General features: G+C 43.5%; 2 protein-coding genes across 5 annotated transcripts; both read right to left on the bottom strand.

Annotated features, from left to right (window-relative positions):
• Positions 1 to 882: 882 nt before the first annotated feature.
• Positions 883 to 5,319, bottom strand: LOC133920165 (uncharacterized). 3 transcript variants are annotated; one of them, XM_062364859.1, is made up of 12 exons: positions 4,929 to 5,319; positions 4,294 to 4,410; positions 4,002 to 4,191; positions 3,650 to 3,795; positions 3,397 to 3,571; positions 3,099 to 3,160; positions 2,413 to 2,494; positions 1,897 to 1,954; positions 1,679 to 1,797; positions 1,521 to 1,592; positions 1,326 to 1,396; positions 883 to 1,218 (listed from the first exon to the last, which is right to left on the bottom strand). In XM_062364859.1, exons 1-12 carry the CDS (start codon positions 5,189 to 5,191, stop codon positions 1,083 to 1,085), a joined length of 1,491 nt encoding a protein of 496 aa, XP_062220843.1. In that variant the 5' UTR covers positions 5,192 to 5,319; the 3' UTR covers positions 883 to 1,082. The 3 variants fall into 3 exon arrangements, with proteins under 3 accessions (XP_062220843.1, XP_062220842.1, XP_062220841.1); XM_062364858.1 differs by having other exon boundaries at positions 1,497 to 1,592; positions 1,679 to 1,776; XM_062364857.1 differs by having other exon boundaries at positions 1,497 to 1,592; positions 4,929 to 5,318.
• Positions 5,320 to 12,301: 6,982 nt separating this feature from the next.
• LOC133920163 (small ribosomal subunit protein mS86 (rPPR1)-like) lies at positions 12,302 to 15,708 on the bottom strand. 2 transcript variants are annotated; one of them, XR_009910011.1, is made up of 2 exons: positions 14,322 to 15,708; positions 12,302 to 14,126 (listed from the first exon to the last, which is right to left on the bottom strand). XR_009910011.1 is itself a non-coding variant. In XM_062364848.1 (1 exon), exon 1 carries the CDS (start codon positions 15,618 to 15,620, stop codon positions 14,382 to 14,384), a length of 1,239 nt encoding a protein of 412 aa, XP_062220832.1. In that variant the 5' UTR covers positions 15,621 to 15,707; the 3' UTR covers positions 14,248 to 14,381. The 2 variants fall into 2 exon arrangements, 1 of the variants encoding a protein (XP_062220832.1); XM_062364848.1 differs by lacking the exon at positions 12,302 to 14,126 and having other exon boundaries at positions 14,248 to 15,707.
• Positions 15,709 to 15,748: the final 40 nt, after the last annotated feature.

The raw sequence follows: 15,748 nt of genomic DNA, 5'->3' as shown, positions 1-15,748 counted from the left end.
ATCCAACGGCTGTCCTTATTTGAAGTTAAACACGCAGACCAAGAGGCAGAACTAGCTCTGCTCGTCGACGAAGAACTTGCCGGGCACGTTCTCTGGCTGGCGCCGGCGGTCTACTGCCCAAGGGGATGCCGTGGCGCGGCAGCGCGAAGGCTCAGCCGTGGCGGTGCTCAGCTACAAGTCTAGAAGCTGCTACAGGCAAAAGAGGGCCGATGTAGTAAGCAAAGAGAAACAAGAGGCTAAGGCCATCTCCAGCGGGATCAGAAAAAACGCCCTGTATCACTGTGTCGTAATTTTTTCTGTCCTTTTGCGGATTGCAGCTGGCCGCATGCTCTCCAACAGAAGCTTTATCTAGCGCTACAGGGTACCGAACGATTCCGACGCTAGCAAATATGCGGACGAAAAGGGAACCCGTATTACTGTAGCTAATGGACGACTGTGGGTTTGAGAAGAGATGAAAAGTAATGTAAGGTAGAAAATAGAGTAGCTATTGAAGATAAAGAAAATATAAGATGCTGTAATAGTATTAGTGGATATTGTAATAGTATTATAAAGGATAAATTTTTAAAATATCTGCTAGAGATAACTAAAAATAGTAATCACCTGATTCTCGTAGGACTATTGCTATAAAGCACGAGTTTCACCCCTCCTCAGTCTCCCACACTATCTAATAAAAACTAGGAAAAAAATAAAAAAAAACCCAACGTGCCCGCTTACTAGTCAATAGAAGAACACTAGTTTGCCCCCAACGATTTTCACCATCACAAGAATGGTAACTAGTAAGAAAAGATGATGAGCATCTATCTCGTCTTTGCCTTTGTATGTGTCCGTTGTTGACTTGGCTAGCAGAGCAGATTAGATTTTTTCCTTCGACTTCAAGTGGGGTACAACTAAAACTGATACTAGCACGTTACTGCACCATTCCTTCCTTTTACATTTCTCCTTACATTTGGACAATTGGGCGGCAACAGCAAACAAACTGGGAAAAGAAACTTCACCCCTACACTTCGTGCCATTGCATGCTTCATTTCATACCTCCAGCCTTTTCTCTGGAGGGAGTATATTGTACATTATTACTATTACTGTTATTTATTCTGCAGAAATGTCAGTGGCTGAAGCCTCATCTCTGCTCCTGCCTGCGTCTGCAGCTCCGGCACTTTCTTCAGTGACCTATACTGCAGCCGTATACTTTCTCCGCTATCAAGCGCCTTCACAAGATACCTGCGGTTCAGTTCAGTTCACTTCACACGTGCTGCTGATCAAAGCAATATAATCCATCCTGATACTACTGGTAAAAGGAGAGACTCAACCAACCAAGATGCGCTTACCAGCCATTCAGGCACTGTGATGTGATCACTGCCTCCTTCCCAACAAATTTCTCAGGCGTCCTTTTGTTCCCCTGCAAGCATCCAATTGTCAGAATACTATCAATCTAGGCACTACCGTTTCTTTCTTTTCAGCTGTGCAAGTGTGGGAAGCAATGTGGACATTTCATGTACCATGATCAGGACCCTCTCACCCACCACAAACGGATACTGCACCCCCTTGACTGCTGTTGTGTTTTCAGCATCTAACCCCAGCTCACCGCCGTTATCCTGACAATCCATGAAATAATAAAGGAATTACCCCAAAATCATGATAGACTATCATCTACAAGAGGCATGCTCAAAGATTTATGTACCCTGCTACTTCCGGTACCCTTTAGCTCAGTCACTTCTTTCCTGCGCTTTCGAAGAGCAGCATTATGAAAGAGCCTCCTATCATCTTCCATCTTCACCACTGTAGCTACTGCTCTTAGAGCTATATAATAATAATATCCAATACTGCCAACTGTAAGTGAGCAAACGAATATATCCAAGGCTAGATTCATGGTACAAAATAAGGGCAGCAGCGACACACCAAGATTAGGAAATAAGGAGGCCGGGTCAACTTCTCCATTGCAAATGCTGCACCTCGCCTGATTAGTTAAAAAACAATATGTTGGTTGGTGCCATCCCAACAAACTGGAGTAGCAAAAGAAAAATGAGCTTGCAAGTTTAATTGTAGTAATGATGGTGCATGAATTATAGCATCATAATCAATTTTTTATGACAACTATGGCATGAGATCGCAATGACTGCCTCGGTTGTATATGCAAAAATATGTCAGTCCAACAAAAAGTTTACTTATAGAGGATTGTCCTGCTAAATACTAAGTTCCAGATCAGAGCAAATTTAGTGGTGTATCTCCAAATAAAAGCAAGAATTACACAAACTGAGTCAGTGTCAGGATTCAGGATAACGATTAATTTCCATGGTATCTAAAAGAACATTAAGGATTGAAAGTAAATCAGACAACTTTATAGTTTATTCTCAACGTTACAATTAGAAGATTGAGAACCATCACAAAAATTGAGTATGAAGTTTCAGAATATACCATTTCAAGAACTTTCTTCAGCATGAGGCCACCAAAAGAGTGCCCACATGAGAGAACCATAGCATCTTCGAGAAAAGCCCCACTGGAAAAGAAGAGAGAGTATCACGTCACTGTAATCATCATCTATAAGTCAAGTCATGAGATGATGTGTCAAAAATAACAATACATTGAAAACTCTTTCGCTAAAAGAGAGGAAAATCTGAACTTTGCAGATGTATCTTTCAGAAAATTGCTTTTGATCCAGCTAAGGCCCTGTTTGTTTTCTGCTTCTGGCTCTGCTTCTGCTGCTGGCAGAAACCAGAACAAACGGGGTTCTGGAGAAGTGGCTTCTGGAGAAGCCAGAAGACTGCTTCTGAGGAAAATAAACTAAAGTTGAGAAGCTCGCTGAGAGATACTTTTCTGAGAAGCTATGTGTTGAGAAGCCAAAAATTTATTGTAGAAGCCAACAACCTATTTTCAAAAGCAGCTTTTCAAACAAGGCAAAAGCACAGCTTTTCAGAAAAGCTCAAAAGCAGAAACTCAAACAAACAGGCCCTAAGTCTTAAAGCGGATCTCTCCCTTTACGATGCATCTTACGATAAAACACGTTCAAGAGCAGATATAGAAGGATCTTGCAGGAAAACAGAAATTATATACATGTCATTGATCTTGGGATGAAGTGTTACATTCGACAAGGAAGAGCTTACGACAAAGGGTCTGACAGTACACTTCTGAGCGACGGTTCACTAAAAAGGTTGCCCTGAGATTCCTGCATCCAAATTGGGAAAATATGAGCAATTTTGAAGTTTTAAGGCTATTGATGAATATGCTATGAAACACACACTACATGCATCTCTTTCCAATACAGCACTTCACTAATTACTACTCTTAAGAGAGTCAAAAGAGGTCTGCTAGCTCTCATCATATCATGTATCACTACAATTGAATGAATGGTATAATCACATGCATGCGATGGAATTTATGCAGCTTTAGATGTATACTCACAGAAGGTGCTTCCAAGTGATTGGAAACAGCACGCTCTTCAGGACACGAATCATCCATAAATTGGCTTGCAGATATGGGCTGGTAGATTTGCGGTATGCAATGCCCCGCAGCTGAAATTGGAGAGCAGTCCAATATAGCATTTGCACGAGGCATCAGCCTATACATGAGTGATGCCCTACAAGAGAATAGAGAAAGAAAATACATGAGATGCTCGTGGAAAAGGCGAAATCTACTAGCAGTCCATGATTCTCACCTATTCTCATTATTAGTGATCCTGTACTGAGAGTTTGGCTGAAGACCAGCAGTAACATGACTCAAGGCTCTTCCAGTCAGAAGCAATAGGTCACTAGGGCTTGAACCAGCATCTGCTAGGTACCAATGACCATTTGGGTTGCAAACCTACAAAGCATAACAACAGAGTCAGTAAAAAATAAATCAAGGACGAAAACATTATTTAACTAAACAGAAGGAGGATAACAAAACAGTAGAGCATTTCACCAAAACTAAAACTAGTATTGGAGAAAGAAACTGGGGCATAACCATTGCTATTTTGTGCCATTCTGGATAAAGCTTATAAAAGAGTTACAGGATGAGCAGCTTGATACCTCAATTCCAGGATGGTCAGAAGCAACTAGTGTAACAAAACCCCTATCAACTTCAGCCATTGAGGATCTGAGGCCTACTATAGGTGCCTGCCCACTTTGGAGGTGCCCATGAGAAAAAGCCACCAGCAGTTCTGAGGCTGAAGCCTCATTAACAGGCAATGGAGTATCATCAAGCCAATGGCTGAAAGCACTGGAAAGCAAAGAACAACCATTAGCTAGTAGAAAATAGAAATATGAACAGCAGGCCGTTGCTGAAAGGAAACAATTTAGGAAGAAAGGGCAAGAAAATTACTCCGAACGTAAGCGAAGGTTTCGTGCTATTGCACAGAGAGCAGCATGGGCTGCCTCGCCCAAACATCTGAATGCATCAGGCATGCAAGCAGGTGACAACTCTCCATCATCCAGAGCCCTGTTGTAGAGTAGATTAATGCAAACTTATTGCGAACTAAAGGAGTAACAATGTGCTAACTGGGAAACGAAAGACTGATGAAAAATGGCAAAGAGAGCTTGGAAAAGTTGTCATCAAAACGGCAACCTATAGCTCGTCTCTGGTATTCCAATGCGTACTGTTTATAACAACACTAATTCAATAATATAGACACATCATGATATACAATTCTTGTACATTTTGTAGTAAAAACCATGTTCTTATTTAAGAGTATCTGAATATTAATGAAGGCGATCGATATAGCTAGGATGCCTGTCATTATATACTGAAAGCCATTTGGATATGAATACACAACAATATGAAAGCCATTTTATGGACGGATGGGATGAGATTGGCATGCAATATGGTACTGGTAGTACACCATTCCAACAGAAATGTCAGCTGTAACAAGCAGTTGCAGCAACTCCAGTGAAGGCAGTCAAGTTATGTCGCAGGCAGCACGGTAGTTTATTACGAGAGATTGCATATGCATACGGTACCTCCCGGCGCGGTAGACATGGATGCCGGCGCGGGCACGGAAGAAGGCGCGCGCGGACTCGAGGGCGCAGCGGACGATTGCGGCGTCCGCGGCGGGGAGCTCGAGGACTGCGGCGCTGTGGCGCGTGAGGGAGGCGGCGAGGGCGTCGACGGCGCGCGCGTAGGCAGGGGTGGTGGCGCCGTGGAACGGTGCGACGTCGTCGAGGCGCACCCTGGCGAGGGGGGGCCTAGCGGCGGCGGGCGGCGGAGGAGGGAAGGTCGACATGGGTCATGGTGGGGCTCGCCGTGGCCGGAACGGAACCAACTCCTCTCCTCTCCTCTCCTCTCCGGCGCTGCCCTGCTCTTGTTCGCTGGGCCAAGCCATGGGCTCAACTGCGACCTGGCCCAGGTTGGTTGGTTGGAGTCCATCCATGGGCTCAACATGGAGTGAGGTTTGGTGCGGATCCATTGAAAAGAAAAAAAACACACGCACACAACAATATCCAAACCCAATCCAAGCTTGGCCCGGCCCGGCCCATCAGTAAATAAAATTAATAAAGGCAGGATATACAGTAGAAATTGAAATAATAAATGCAGCATGATTGATGGTATATATATTGATGAGAAGCATAAAGTAGTAGCCTCCACCTCTATCTGTTGAACAGGATCCCTCTACGAATAAATGCAGTGTAGATGCTCTTGTCACTCTTTGAAAAGGTAACAAGTAGATGATATCTGATGTAGATATCATCGTGGTCGATTCCTTCGATCTAAGGACTCAGCCACCTCCTGTCGTATGTATGTACATTTTTAATTTTTGAAAACAGACATATATGTTTACAATTTTCTGATTTAGAAAATAAAAAAATAAAAAAGTCTAACTCCATAGACCCCTCCAAGAAAACACAACAATATCCAAACGCAATCCTAGCTTGGCCCGGCCCAGCCCAGTCCATCAGTAAATAAAATTAATAAAGGCAGGATATGTAGTAGAAATTGAAATAATAAATGCAGCATGATGATATATTGATGAGAAGAAGAGTTCTGGGGTGGCTATAAATACAAGCGAGACACCGCAACAGACGCCCACCCAAATGGACGCCGCCGTCAACGCCATGGACGCCGCCTACGACCTCCTCCTCGAAGCCGTCGTCGCCGTCCTCCGCGAGCCGGCCCGCGGGGCGCTGTTCGTCGAGTTCAAGCACCGCCTCGACGCTTTCTCCGCCTCCTGCGACCACGCCCAAGAGCTCATCTGCGCCGCGGCAGCTCGCGTCGCTGTCGGGGCCGAATTCGACGTCGCGCCACCGGCTTCCGTGTCAGCCAGGCTCGACGACCTTCTTCGCTCTGCGCAGGCCGTCGTCCAGGGTCTCCAGGGCCAGACTGCCGCAGGAGATCAGCTGCAGGACAAGGACAAGGAGGACAACGATCTCCCGCCGCCGCTGGTGGTCGCCGTGGCTCAGGAGGAAGCCGGGGATACCAAGGAGGCAGATCTCCCTGCGCCGGCGCTGCCTGTGGTAACCATGGCGGAGGAGAATAAGGAAAAGTAGCTTAGCCAGTTCGTCTTGGTTGGTTTCTATGGTTTAGATGATCATGGAGATCGCAACTAGCTTAACCAGCGTCTTGGTTGGTTCTGCATGGATGCATGTTTACTCATCCTCCACTGAATCAATCATCTGGGTGAATTAATAAACCAGCTAATGTTGAGCTGAAATGCAGATTCATCGTCTGCATGCAGTGACTCAGATCATATATTCTTTCTATTTTCTTTTCCACGCTTTCTATATATCAATCACCTGAAAACAGTCGACGAGCTCTAGTGAGATCAGCAGCGGATCCACAGGGGGCGGGCAGACGCCTACCTTACAGGAGGTGGAAGATTGGTCTCGAGGAGGGAGGGGGGTGTTGCTGGCTGCGGGTGTTCGAGGATTGCTAGTTTTTAAAGGGCCAAAGTAGGGGTGATTCAGGATGATCTTATGGTGGTATTAGATTTGATAATAGAGACGTCGTTGGAGACGGGACAGAACAAGCATGTGAAAAAGACCGACGGGTGTAAGGATCGGTGACGTCTAAAAAGAAGTGAATTGAGATATCTTAAAAAATTAATCTAATTAGCTTTAAAAACTATACAAGATAAACATATATCAATTTATATCTAAATATATTTTAGATTTATCTAGTGTGTCTACTCTATCGTTCAAAAAAGATTTACAAACTATAGCCGATCCTAACAAACTACTTAGAAAAGTAAATGCACAAAGGTAGATTACAACAATGTAAATGTAGAAGCGTAGATGGTAGAGAAAGCAAACTCGATAAAGTGACTTTTATCCTATGATATCGATAGCATAAATATTGTCTTAGTCCTTGTTAAAGCTATATCAAAAATATACTCTCAATCGACACCTGATCACGACTCTTAAGCCACCAAATCACCAAAACAAGATCTCAAACTGGATGAGCAGCCAAGCTACAAAGGCAAGCCTCAACACTAGTGCCTCTTCTGGACGCTTACCGTTGTAATCACTTCAGAGATTAAGCCACCAAGGCAATGGTTTTTGCGTCCATGTACATAAGTCTTACCGTCGTTCCACACCAAGTCAAAGGGTCAACAAGCTTGAGCAACTCTGGCTCAAGTTGTCGATGAGTCACCAAGACTCTAAGACGCGAACGTACCACTCGGTACAACTCTAAATAATTTTTTACCAACTCTAAATAACTTTTTTACAAATTTTTACCAACTCTAAATAAGTTACACTCAAAGACTATTAGTATGATACGTCTCTTGAACCCAACTCTAAATAAATTTTTATATAATTGATTTTATCGATCCTCGACACCATGACACATTTTTGCTGCAAAATTTAGTTGGGTTGAAAAATAAATACTATAGATTTAATATATGTCTTGAATCCACACAATACAGTGTATGTATCCTAAATCGTAATACATCCATCCAACCATTGAAATCATTTCGATAGGTAAGCAATTGGCATTTGTACATGCATCCATGCGAGGCGTGCAAATTAGAAAATCGTGACACATCTAGTAAAACCACTAATGTCACTACTTTACACGTAGCAAGATTCGGATGAACTAGAAAATAAATACTACATAGTTGTGTATCTTTGTGATAGGGTGTGCATATCCAAATATTGTGACACATCCAGTGGCATTCAACAAAACCACTAAGGTCACTACCTTGAATTGTGTAGTGTTTCTAAGCATGATTAAATGCATGTTGCAAGATTCAGTTGAATTAGAAAATAAAGGGAGATTTTACTATTTACCACTGAATAAGTTGTCATGTCATTCTCACAACAGATGATATATCGTAGAACAGTCACTTATTCAGTTGTAAATTATAAATTATTCTAAAAACAAATACTACATAAATTTGCCATTTATAGTTGTGTATCCATGGGATAGGATGTACATATCCAAAAAAATTATGGTGCATTAGGTGCATCGAGTAAAACCACTAAAGCCACTATATTTTGTGACTTAACATCTCTAATCAATGTTCCAAAAGGCGCTACTAAGCACTCGCTTAGGCACGCTAAAGTGTGACGTGGACCCTTGAGCTCAATGTAGGGCATAGGCACCCAAAAACGCTTAGGGGCACACCCAGGCGGTTCGCGTACGCGCTAGGCAGCACGAAAGCGGGCAAAAGCGGCAGCGAGGCAGGCTAGCAGGAACGACGCTTGCGGGAGCACACGAGATGGAAAAAGCAACGAGAAGAAGGCAGTAAGAGGAAGAGGGAGGGGGTTAGAGGACTAGGGTTATCAGAAGGGAAAAGAGAGATCTAGGAGGGGAACCCGACCTCGAGCCCCTCCTCGTGACGCCGCATCTTCTTGCGTCGCTGTTGGCATTGCGCCTCCCTGACCTCGAGCTCTCTCTCTCTCTCTCTCTCTCTCTCTCTACTCGATTGATGTGAGCATTTTTATACCTCCTAAGCAGTTGTGTTGTTACCTGCCGCTGCGCGTCGCCTACCTATGCTCGCCATCCGCCTCTGCCTCCAACTTGCGCGTCGGCCGTCAACCCACGCCTCCTGCGCAGCCGCAGCTCGCCAACGCCCTGCCTGCGCCACTACGCGTAGCTTGCATGCTGGCTGCCCACTCGCTAGGCAGTTCGTCTTCCTGCGCGATGCTGAATGCTAGCTCTGTTCTTCGTTCTACCTGTTTTGTTCCTACGCAGGCCAATTGGCCCAATTGGCCTTGGTGAACTCTTGCTTGTATGCTCAACTTCCTATGTGATTGCTTGTAGGATGTCAACGTCCGAGGCTGTGGTGGTGACGGAGGTTGAGAACCAACTAAAGAGCAGGTCAAATGGCATAAGATGGGAGTAGGGATGGCTATGTGATCCGAATGACAAGAACAGAGTGAAGTGCCTTCTTTGTGGCTATAAGAGCACATGAGGGATTCATCATTTTAAGCAACATCTTGCTCATGTTGGCACAACTGTGGCCAAATGCAAGAAAGTGGGCAAGGATGTTCAGGATAAGTGCAAGAAGGATCTTACAAAAACGACACAAAAGAATAAAGATAAGCAGCAACATGATAAAGAGGTTAGAGACAATGTATATGTTTCACTGGTTTCGGCAGCTGAAGAAAAGTGGTAGAAATTCAATCTCTTATTGGAAGCTCATCGGAAAGAGAGAACACATATTGATCCCAAAGTAAGCCGAGCTGAAGCCAAGAGGCAACAAATTATAAATGAGGCTCTTTGGAAAGAGAGAACACACTAGGTGCAAAATATGTTGCTAGACGGGTGTATACACATAGTACTACTATTTATCCCTGCTCTATTTCCTTTTTCAGCACCTTGCATTGTTGCTGCCTTGTTAGTTGCTATGCATTTATTTGATTATTCCTTGCGCTAATCTGTTTTGTAGCTATTGCATTCAATGCTTGTGATAATGATGAGTTCAAAGAAATAGTTAAGACTATTGGTCTATTTGGCCCTGGTTTTCAACCTCCTACTCAGCATGAACTTCACAAGAAATTGATGGAAGAGGAGTATGCAAGAACCAAGTGCTTGTTGCAAGACCGTGAAGATGAGAAGAACATGCATGCTGCTCCATTACGACTGATGTTTGGACATACATGAAGAGGAGGAGCATCATGAACTTGTGCACACATTCTAACGAGGGGACAAGCTTTATCAGTCAAAGAAGATGTTGGATGTGTCACACACAAGTGAAGTCATATTTGAGTTGGTGGATAGAGCAATTGAGGATGTAGGTTCAGACAATGTGGTGCAAGTAGTGACAAACAATGCTTCTAACAACATGGGAGCAAAGACATTGCTACATGCCAAGAGGCCAAATATTTTTTGGAGTTCTTGTGCAACTCACATCATCAATTTGATGCTGCAAGATATTCGCAACCTTCCAAGATTCAAGAAAATACTTGACCAAGCAAAAGCATTTACAATCTTTGTCTATGGGCACCAACGCACCTTGGCATGTATGAGGTTCTTCACCTTGGGGAGAAAAGTCATAATGCTACGGGTAACCAGATTTGCTTCAGCCTATCTTACATTGCAAAGCATGATGGATAAGAAAGATGATCTAAGGTAAATGGTGGTTGATGCAAAGTGGTATAGCATATCGGATGTGAAATCAAAGAAGGACAAGAATGCAAGAAAATGAAAGATAGGCTTGATTCTCTACTGCACGTGGTTGCATGCATGTTGAACTCATACTATAGTTATAACAATGACACAATCTTTACTGATTCAACTATTGTGGAAAAGTTCATGCAATGTGTTAAGACCTTTTATCATGGTAATGATAAGAAGGAATATAGGACTATTAATGAGCATTTAGATAAATTTCAAAAGAGACATGAATCCTTTTCAAAGAAGATGGCAAGGGGTTGTGAATGCTTCGATTTCATTCCGAGTAGCTTGTACTTAATTTTGCCTTCAATTTGCAATGCATCGATTCTTCATTGTTTGATAAATTTCACTTTATTGTAGCATCTTGGTGGAGACTCTATGGAGGTGGAGCACTGGATTTGCAAAGATTGGCTATTAGAATACTCTCATTGTCCTGCTCTTCTCATTGTGAAAGAAATTGGAGCAACTTTGAACATATCAGTTTATAGTCTCTACCTCTATGCCTTCAATTTGCAATGCATCGATTCTTCATTGTTTGATAAATTTCACTTTATTGTAGCATCTTGGTGGAGACTCTATGGAGGTGGAGCACTGGATTTGCAAAGATTGGCTATTAGAATACTCTCATTGTCCTGCTCTTCTCATTGTGAAAGAAATTGGAGCAACTTTGAACATATCAGTTTATAGTCTCTACCTCTACTAATTAGTAATCACTCTCAACTCTCAATCTAATGTACATTGGCTAATGTTTGGTTTGTACTTTGTAGGTTTATACCAAGAGAAGGAATAGGCTAACAACAGAACGCCTCAACTCTCTTGTCTACATCCTAAGTTCTGATAACAGAATGATATCCAAGAAAGAGAAAATGAGCAAAAAGAACTATGAAGTCCTCCTAAGTTCTGATAATGTTGAAGCTCAAGGATTTTTCTTTGAGGGAGGAAATGCTCATGCATTGGTTCTCCTTAGGGATGAGGATGAGGGAGAAGTGTCAGGTATGGGGATACCATGGAGTGTCCTTGAAGAAGCAATGGGAGCTAATGATCAGCTTCAGTATTGTAGAAGTGCACGAGTACCTAAAGAGGTAGATGAAGAAGAATAGGAATCTGAAGCTGAAAACGCTGACTATGAGGATGAGATTGATTATGAGGGTAAGGATGATGAAGATGAAATTATGAACTCCAATACCTGTGTGAAGTGAGGAGGTTGCATGATGGCATCATGCTGCCAAGTTATCTTTAATTTCTAAATATGCAAGTTTCGTGAACTATTATGTGATTATGTCTATTGTGACTCCCTGACTTGTGATTGAAGTCAGCAATGTAGCTTGTGAGCTGTTTTATTTGTGAACTATTGTGACTATTATGAATTGTGAGTGTCTCTTTATATTTTATTTGTGATTTGTGAGTTTTTTTGCCTTGTTGTGTTGCTGTTTGGAGCTGATGTGCATATGCAGCACTGCAGCTGTCCCTATAAGATGAGTTTCTACTCTTTTCCCTTCTCTTATTGTTGATTTGTTGTTTAGATATTGGATTTCTCATCTCTTGTCTCTGACTATTAGCTGCTGTTGTATGCAAGAAGCCAATAACAAGAAGGCAAGAACAAAAGGCCAAGAACAAATGTGCAAGAGCAGGTATGAATCTCAACTGAATCTGTTTTTCATTTCTCTATAAACATATAATCATATTCATATAAATTTGTTACAAATTATTATTACATTAGTGCACATGATTACATGTTACATAACATATTCATACAAATATAAATTTTCCACAACATATTCATACAATATGTAGCGCTTAAGCATGCTTAATCTACGCTTAGACACCCTAGTCGCTAGGCAGTGGACTAGCGCCTAACACCCTTTGGAACCTTGTCTCTAATCATGATGTAACTGTATATTACAAGAATTGATTAAACTAGAAAATAAACACTTCATAAGCAGTGTATCCACATGACAACAGAGTATGCATATTCATGGAATGTGATGCAACCAATAAAACCAACAATGTCACTTTTTTGTTGTTGCGCGGAATCTAAGCATGATGAAATGGACATTGCAAGATTTGGTTTAGCATGGAAAATAAATGCTCCTTAAGTTATTTTGATGTGTATCCGTGTGACGCAGTATGCAAATCCCAAAATTATGACGTATCCACAAACAATTGATGCCACTATTTGTTGTTGCATAGTGTTTCAAGCATTACATCACGTTGCAAAGGTTCGGTTGAACTATGAAATATATACCACACAAGTGTAAGTTGTGTATATCCATGTGATGTGTGCATATTCTAAAATAGCGCATACACTGAACCACTAATGTTGCTAATATTGATGTAGGTGCATGTTCAACATTGATCAAGCTGAAAAACGATGATGCATCCACCAATACCACCGACGCCATTAATTATGGCTGCATAATATTTTCCATGTAATTTTGCTACAAAATAAATTGGGAAAAAAATAACCTAAAGTTGATGTGCTATGCTGTGTACTGTATAATCTAAAACTGCAGTGCGCCCCCTAAAACCACCTGTAGCATTAATTATGAGTGTGTGTATATACACACACACACACATAGGTGCCAAAATACAGAAATGTTATAACATACACTCGCAAATTCATATGTTGCGGCTGTGCATGTCCTTAAATAAACAAAAACTTGGTGAATTCAAGAAAAGGAATAAAAAAGAAGCATAGATTCGCAAGAGCAAGAACCACAGATGTCACAAATCGAAGCATCATATATGCAGGGTATGGATACTGTCAAAACAAAACAAAGCAGAAGGGTAGCCTCCACAAACACAGGCGCAACTGCAAGATTTGACACTGAAAACTACACAGGAGATATCCAAAGCAACGATCGAGCCTCTCTCAGGTCACCCTTGAATATTCCAGGAGACAGATCATCAGAAATTAGAGCCACTTGCCGATGATATCCGACAAAAGAAAATGGTCGTGAATCACCAGTAGGTAACAACCTACTCACTCTTCAAATGAACCCACAACAACAACAACAATAATAACAACAAAGCTTTTGTCCCAAGCAAGTTAGGTAGGCTAAAGATGAAACCCATAAGATCCAACTAAAAGATGATAAAAAAAATAATAATGATAATAAATGTGCTAGTAATAGTAAAAAATAAAAGTAATAACGGTACAAGAAGACTGAAGCATAAGTTATGATTTTGACATGTAGATTCTAACCTTCACGTGCTTCTATCCGTGGATAGTTCTTTCTAGATATTCCATTCCTTCGAGTCTCTCCAAATGAACCAAAAAAAAAAAGTGATAAACCTAGATACAACTTGTTAGTCCTTCAATGTTCTCACAAGTCACAACGAGGTGTGAAGTTCCGGAGTGATATCTTAAAATGATGAAATTGATATGCAAACAGGGTAGACATGTCACAAAACACAAAATACCATCTAGCAGATCCATGTTGCAAGATGTAACCACATGACAACATTGAGTTACGCAGATAACATGTTAATGGGAGAGCCTAATCATAAATATTACCTTATTTCTGTTTGCCAAAATATAGGTAATAGTGTTACTTACCTTCAACTTGATACCACCCGACCAAGGATATATAGCCTGCAGACTGAATCATGAAATCAGATAACTCAGGAGCTTATGTGAGAAATATGACTACATCAAACCAGATCAGGCATTATATAGCATTCAAGAGTGTTCATATTAACCAGATCGAAAGGCACCGAATGTTATAGATAATAAGAGGTTATAAATGAAGAAGATAAAACCAATTGAGACAAAGAGCGGGTATGAGAAGCATTACATGTCATAATTAAGCATACATGATGACCTATTCAACTATGTCATGCATGGTTCCTCGCAGTTACGCTTTCTTGTCAGCAAGCACCAATGGAAACTCAGCCTCAACTTTCATCCACTCCTCTTTGGAGTCGCCCTTGACGGCCTTCCTCATGGCCATGTAAAGATCCTTTGCCTGCTTGGCCTTCCTGCTCTTGACCAAGCCCTGAACCAACCCTTCGACAGCTTGGAATGGTGGTGCCCACTTGTTTTGCAGGCACTCCTTGCAGACCTCCAAAGCAGGATCGAACATGCCCTTGTTGACCAGCGCCTCAAGCAGCGTAATGTAGGTCTCAAAGTTGGGCGACACCCCTGTGCCGTTATGCCTGGGCACCTCCGGCATCTTTCTGAATAGCGCCATGGCAGCACCCACCTCCCCGTCGTTGCAGAGTCCCTTGATGACTGTGTTGAAGCTCGCCCGGTTGGGCCACACCCCCTTCGCCCCCATGGCATCCAGAAGCTCCTCAGCCTCAAAGCTCCTCCCTTTCGCAAACTGCGCAGTCATCCGTAGGTTGTAGGTCACGACGTTGGGCTTCAGCCTCCTCTTGGGACCAGTAATCTCCTTAAGTAGCTCATCGAAGGCGGCGGCGTCACCGTTGTTGAGGTATCCCTTGAGGATCTCGTTGCAGGAAACGATGTCCGGCTGGAGGCCTGCCTTTTCTGGCATTTCGTCGAACACGACGCGGGCGGCAGCTACGTCCCCACTGGCGACGAGGGATTTGAGAAGGACGTTGTGGGAGACGACGCCCGGCTTGATGGCGAGCTCGGCGGGGAGGGTGTTGAAGGCTTGGACGGCGCGGTCGTAGAGGCGGTTGTCGTGGTAGGCGGAGAGAAGCGCGGAGAGCGCGCGGTCAGAGGGCGGGTCGACGAGGCGGAAGGCGGTGAGGGAGTGGTCGGGCATGGCGGCGGCGGAGTAGAGGGAGATGAGGCGGATGAGGAAACCCTCGGAAGGGTGGGGCTTGGGGAGGGCGGTGAGGGAGGAGGAGAGGATGGAGGCGACGAGGTCGCGGCGGCCGGCGGAGGCGAGGCGGTGGACGGAGAGGGCGAAGAGGGGGCGGTCGGCGAGGAAGGCGGGGTGAGGGAGGGCGGAGAGGAAGAGGGAGGCGAGGTCGTCCGGCGTGGTGGCGGCGTTGCGGATGGAGGACTTGAGGCGGGAGAGCTCGGCGGGGGTTTGGAGCTGGGTTTGGGTGGAGAGGAGGCGGAGGAGGAACTGGCGGCGGAGGAGAAGGACGGGGCTCTGGCGGAGGGCGGCGGCGGCGGCCATGGTGAGAGGAGGAAGGGTTTCGTTTCGGGAAGGAGGGGTTCCAAAATGCGGGCGAGGACTGAAGTATTCTTCCAATATTGCGAATATCGGTCAAAATTCGTAGAATTCGATGAAAATTCGTAATTTTG

The sequence above is a fragment of the Phragmites australis genome, chromosome 5 (assembly GCF_958298935.1).
Source record: "Phragmites australis chromosome 5, lpPhrAust1.1, whole genome shotgun sequence".
NCBI lineage: Eukaryota > Viridiplantae > Streptophyta > Magnoliopsida > Poales > Poaceae > Phragmites > Phragmites australis.
Note: the sequence above shows the minus strand (reverse complement) of the source record. Positions and strands in the feature narration are given on the sequence as shown.

What these genes read in the sequence shown, in the direction of transcription:
- LOC133920163 (XM_062364848.1), bottom strand. Translation starts at nt 15,620, where the DNA reads ATGGCCGCCGCCGCCGCCCTCCGCCAGAGCCCCGTCCTTCTCCTCCGC.
- LOC133920165 (XM_062364857.1), bottom strand. Translation starts at nt 5,191, where the DNA reads ATGTCGACCTTCCCTCCTCCGCCGCCCGCCGCCGCTAGGCCCCCCCTC. An exon ending in TGAAGAAAGTTCTTGAAATG is followed by an intron (nt 1,955 to 2,412) that starts GTATATTCTGAA and finishes TTAACTAATCAG; the next exon opens with GCGAGGTGCAGCATTTGCAA. An exon ending in CTCCTTATTTCCTAATCTTG is followed by an intron (nt 1,798 to 1,896) that starts GTGTGTCGCTGC and finishes ATTATTATATAG; the next exon opens with CTCTAAGAGCAGTAGCTACA.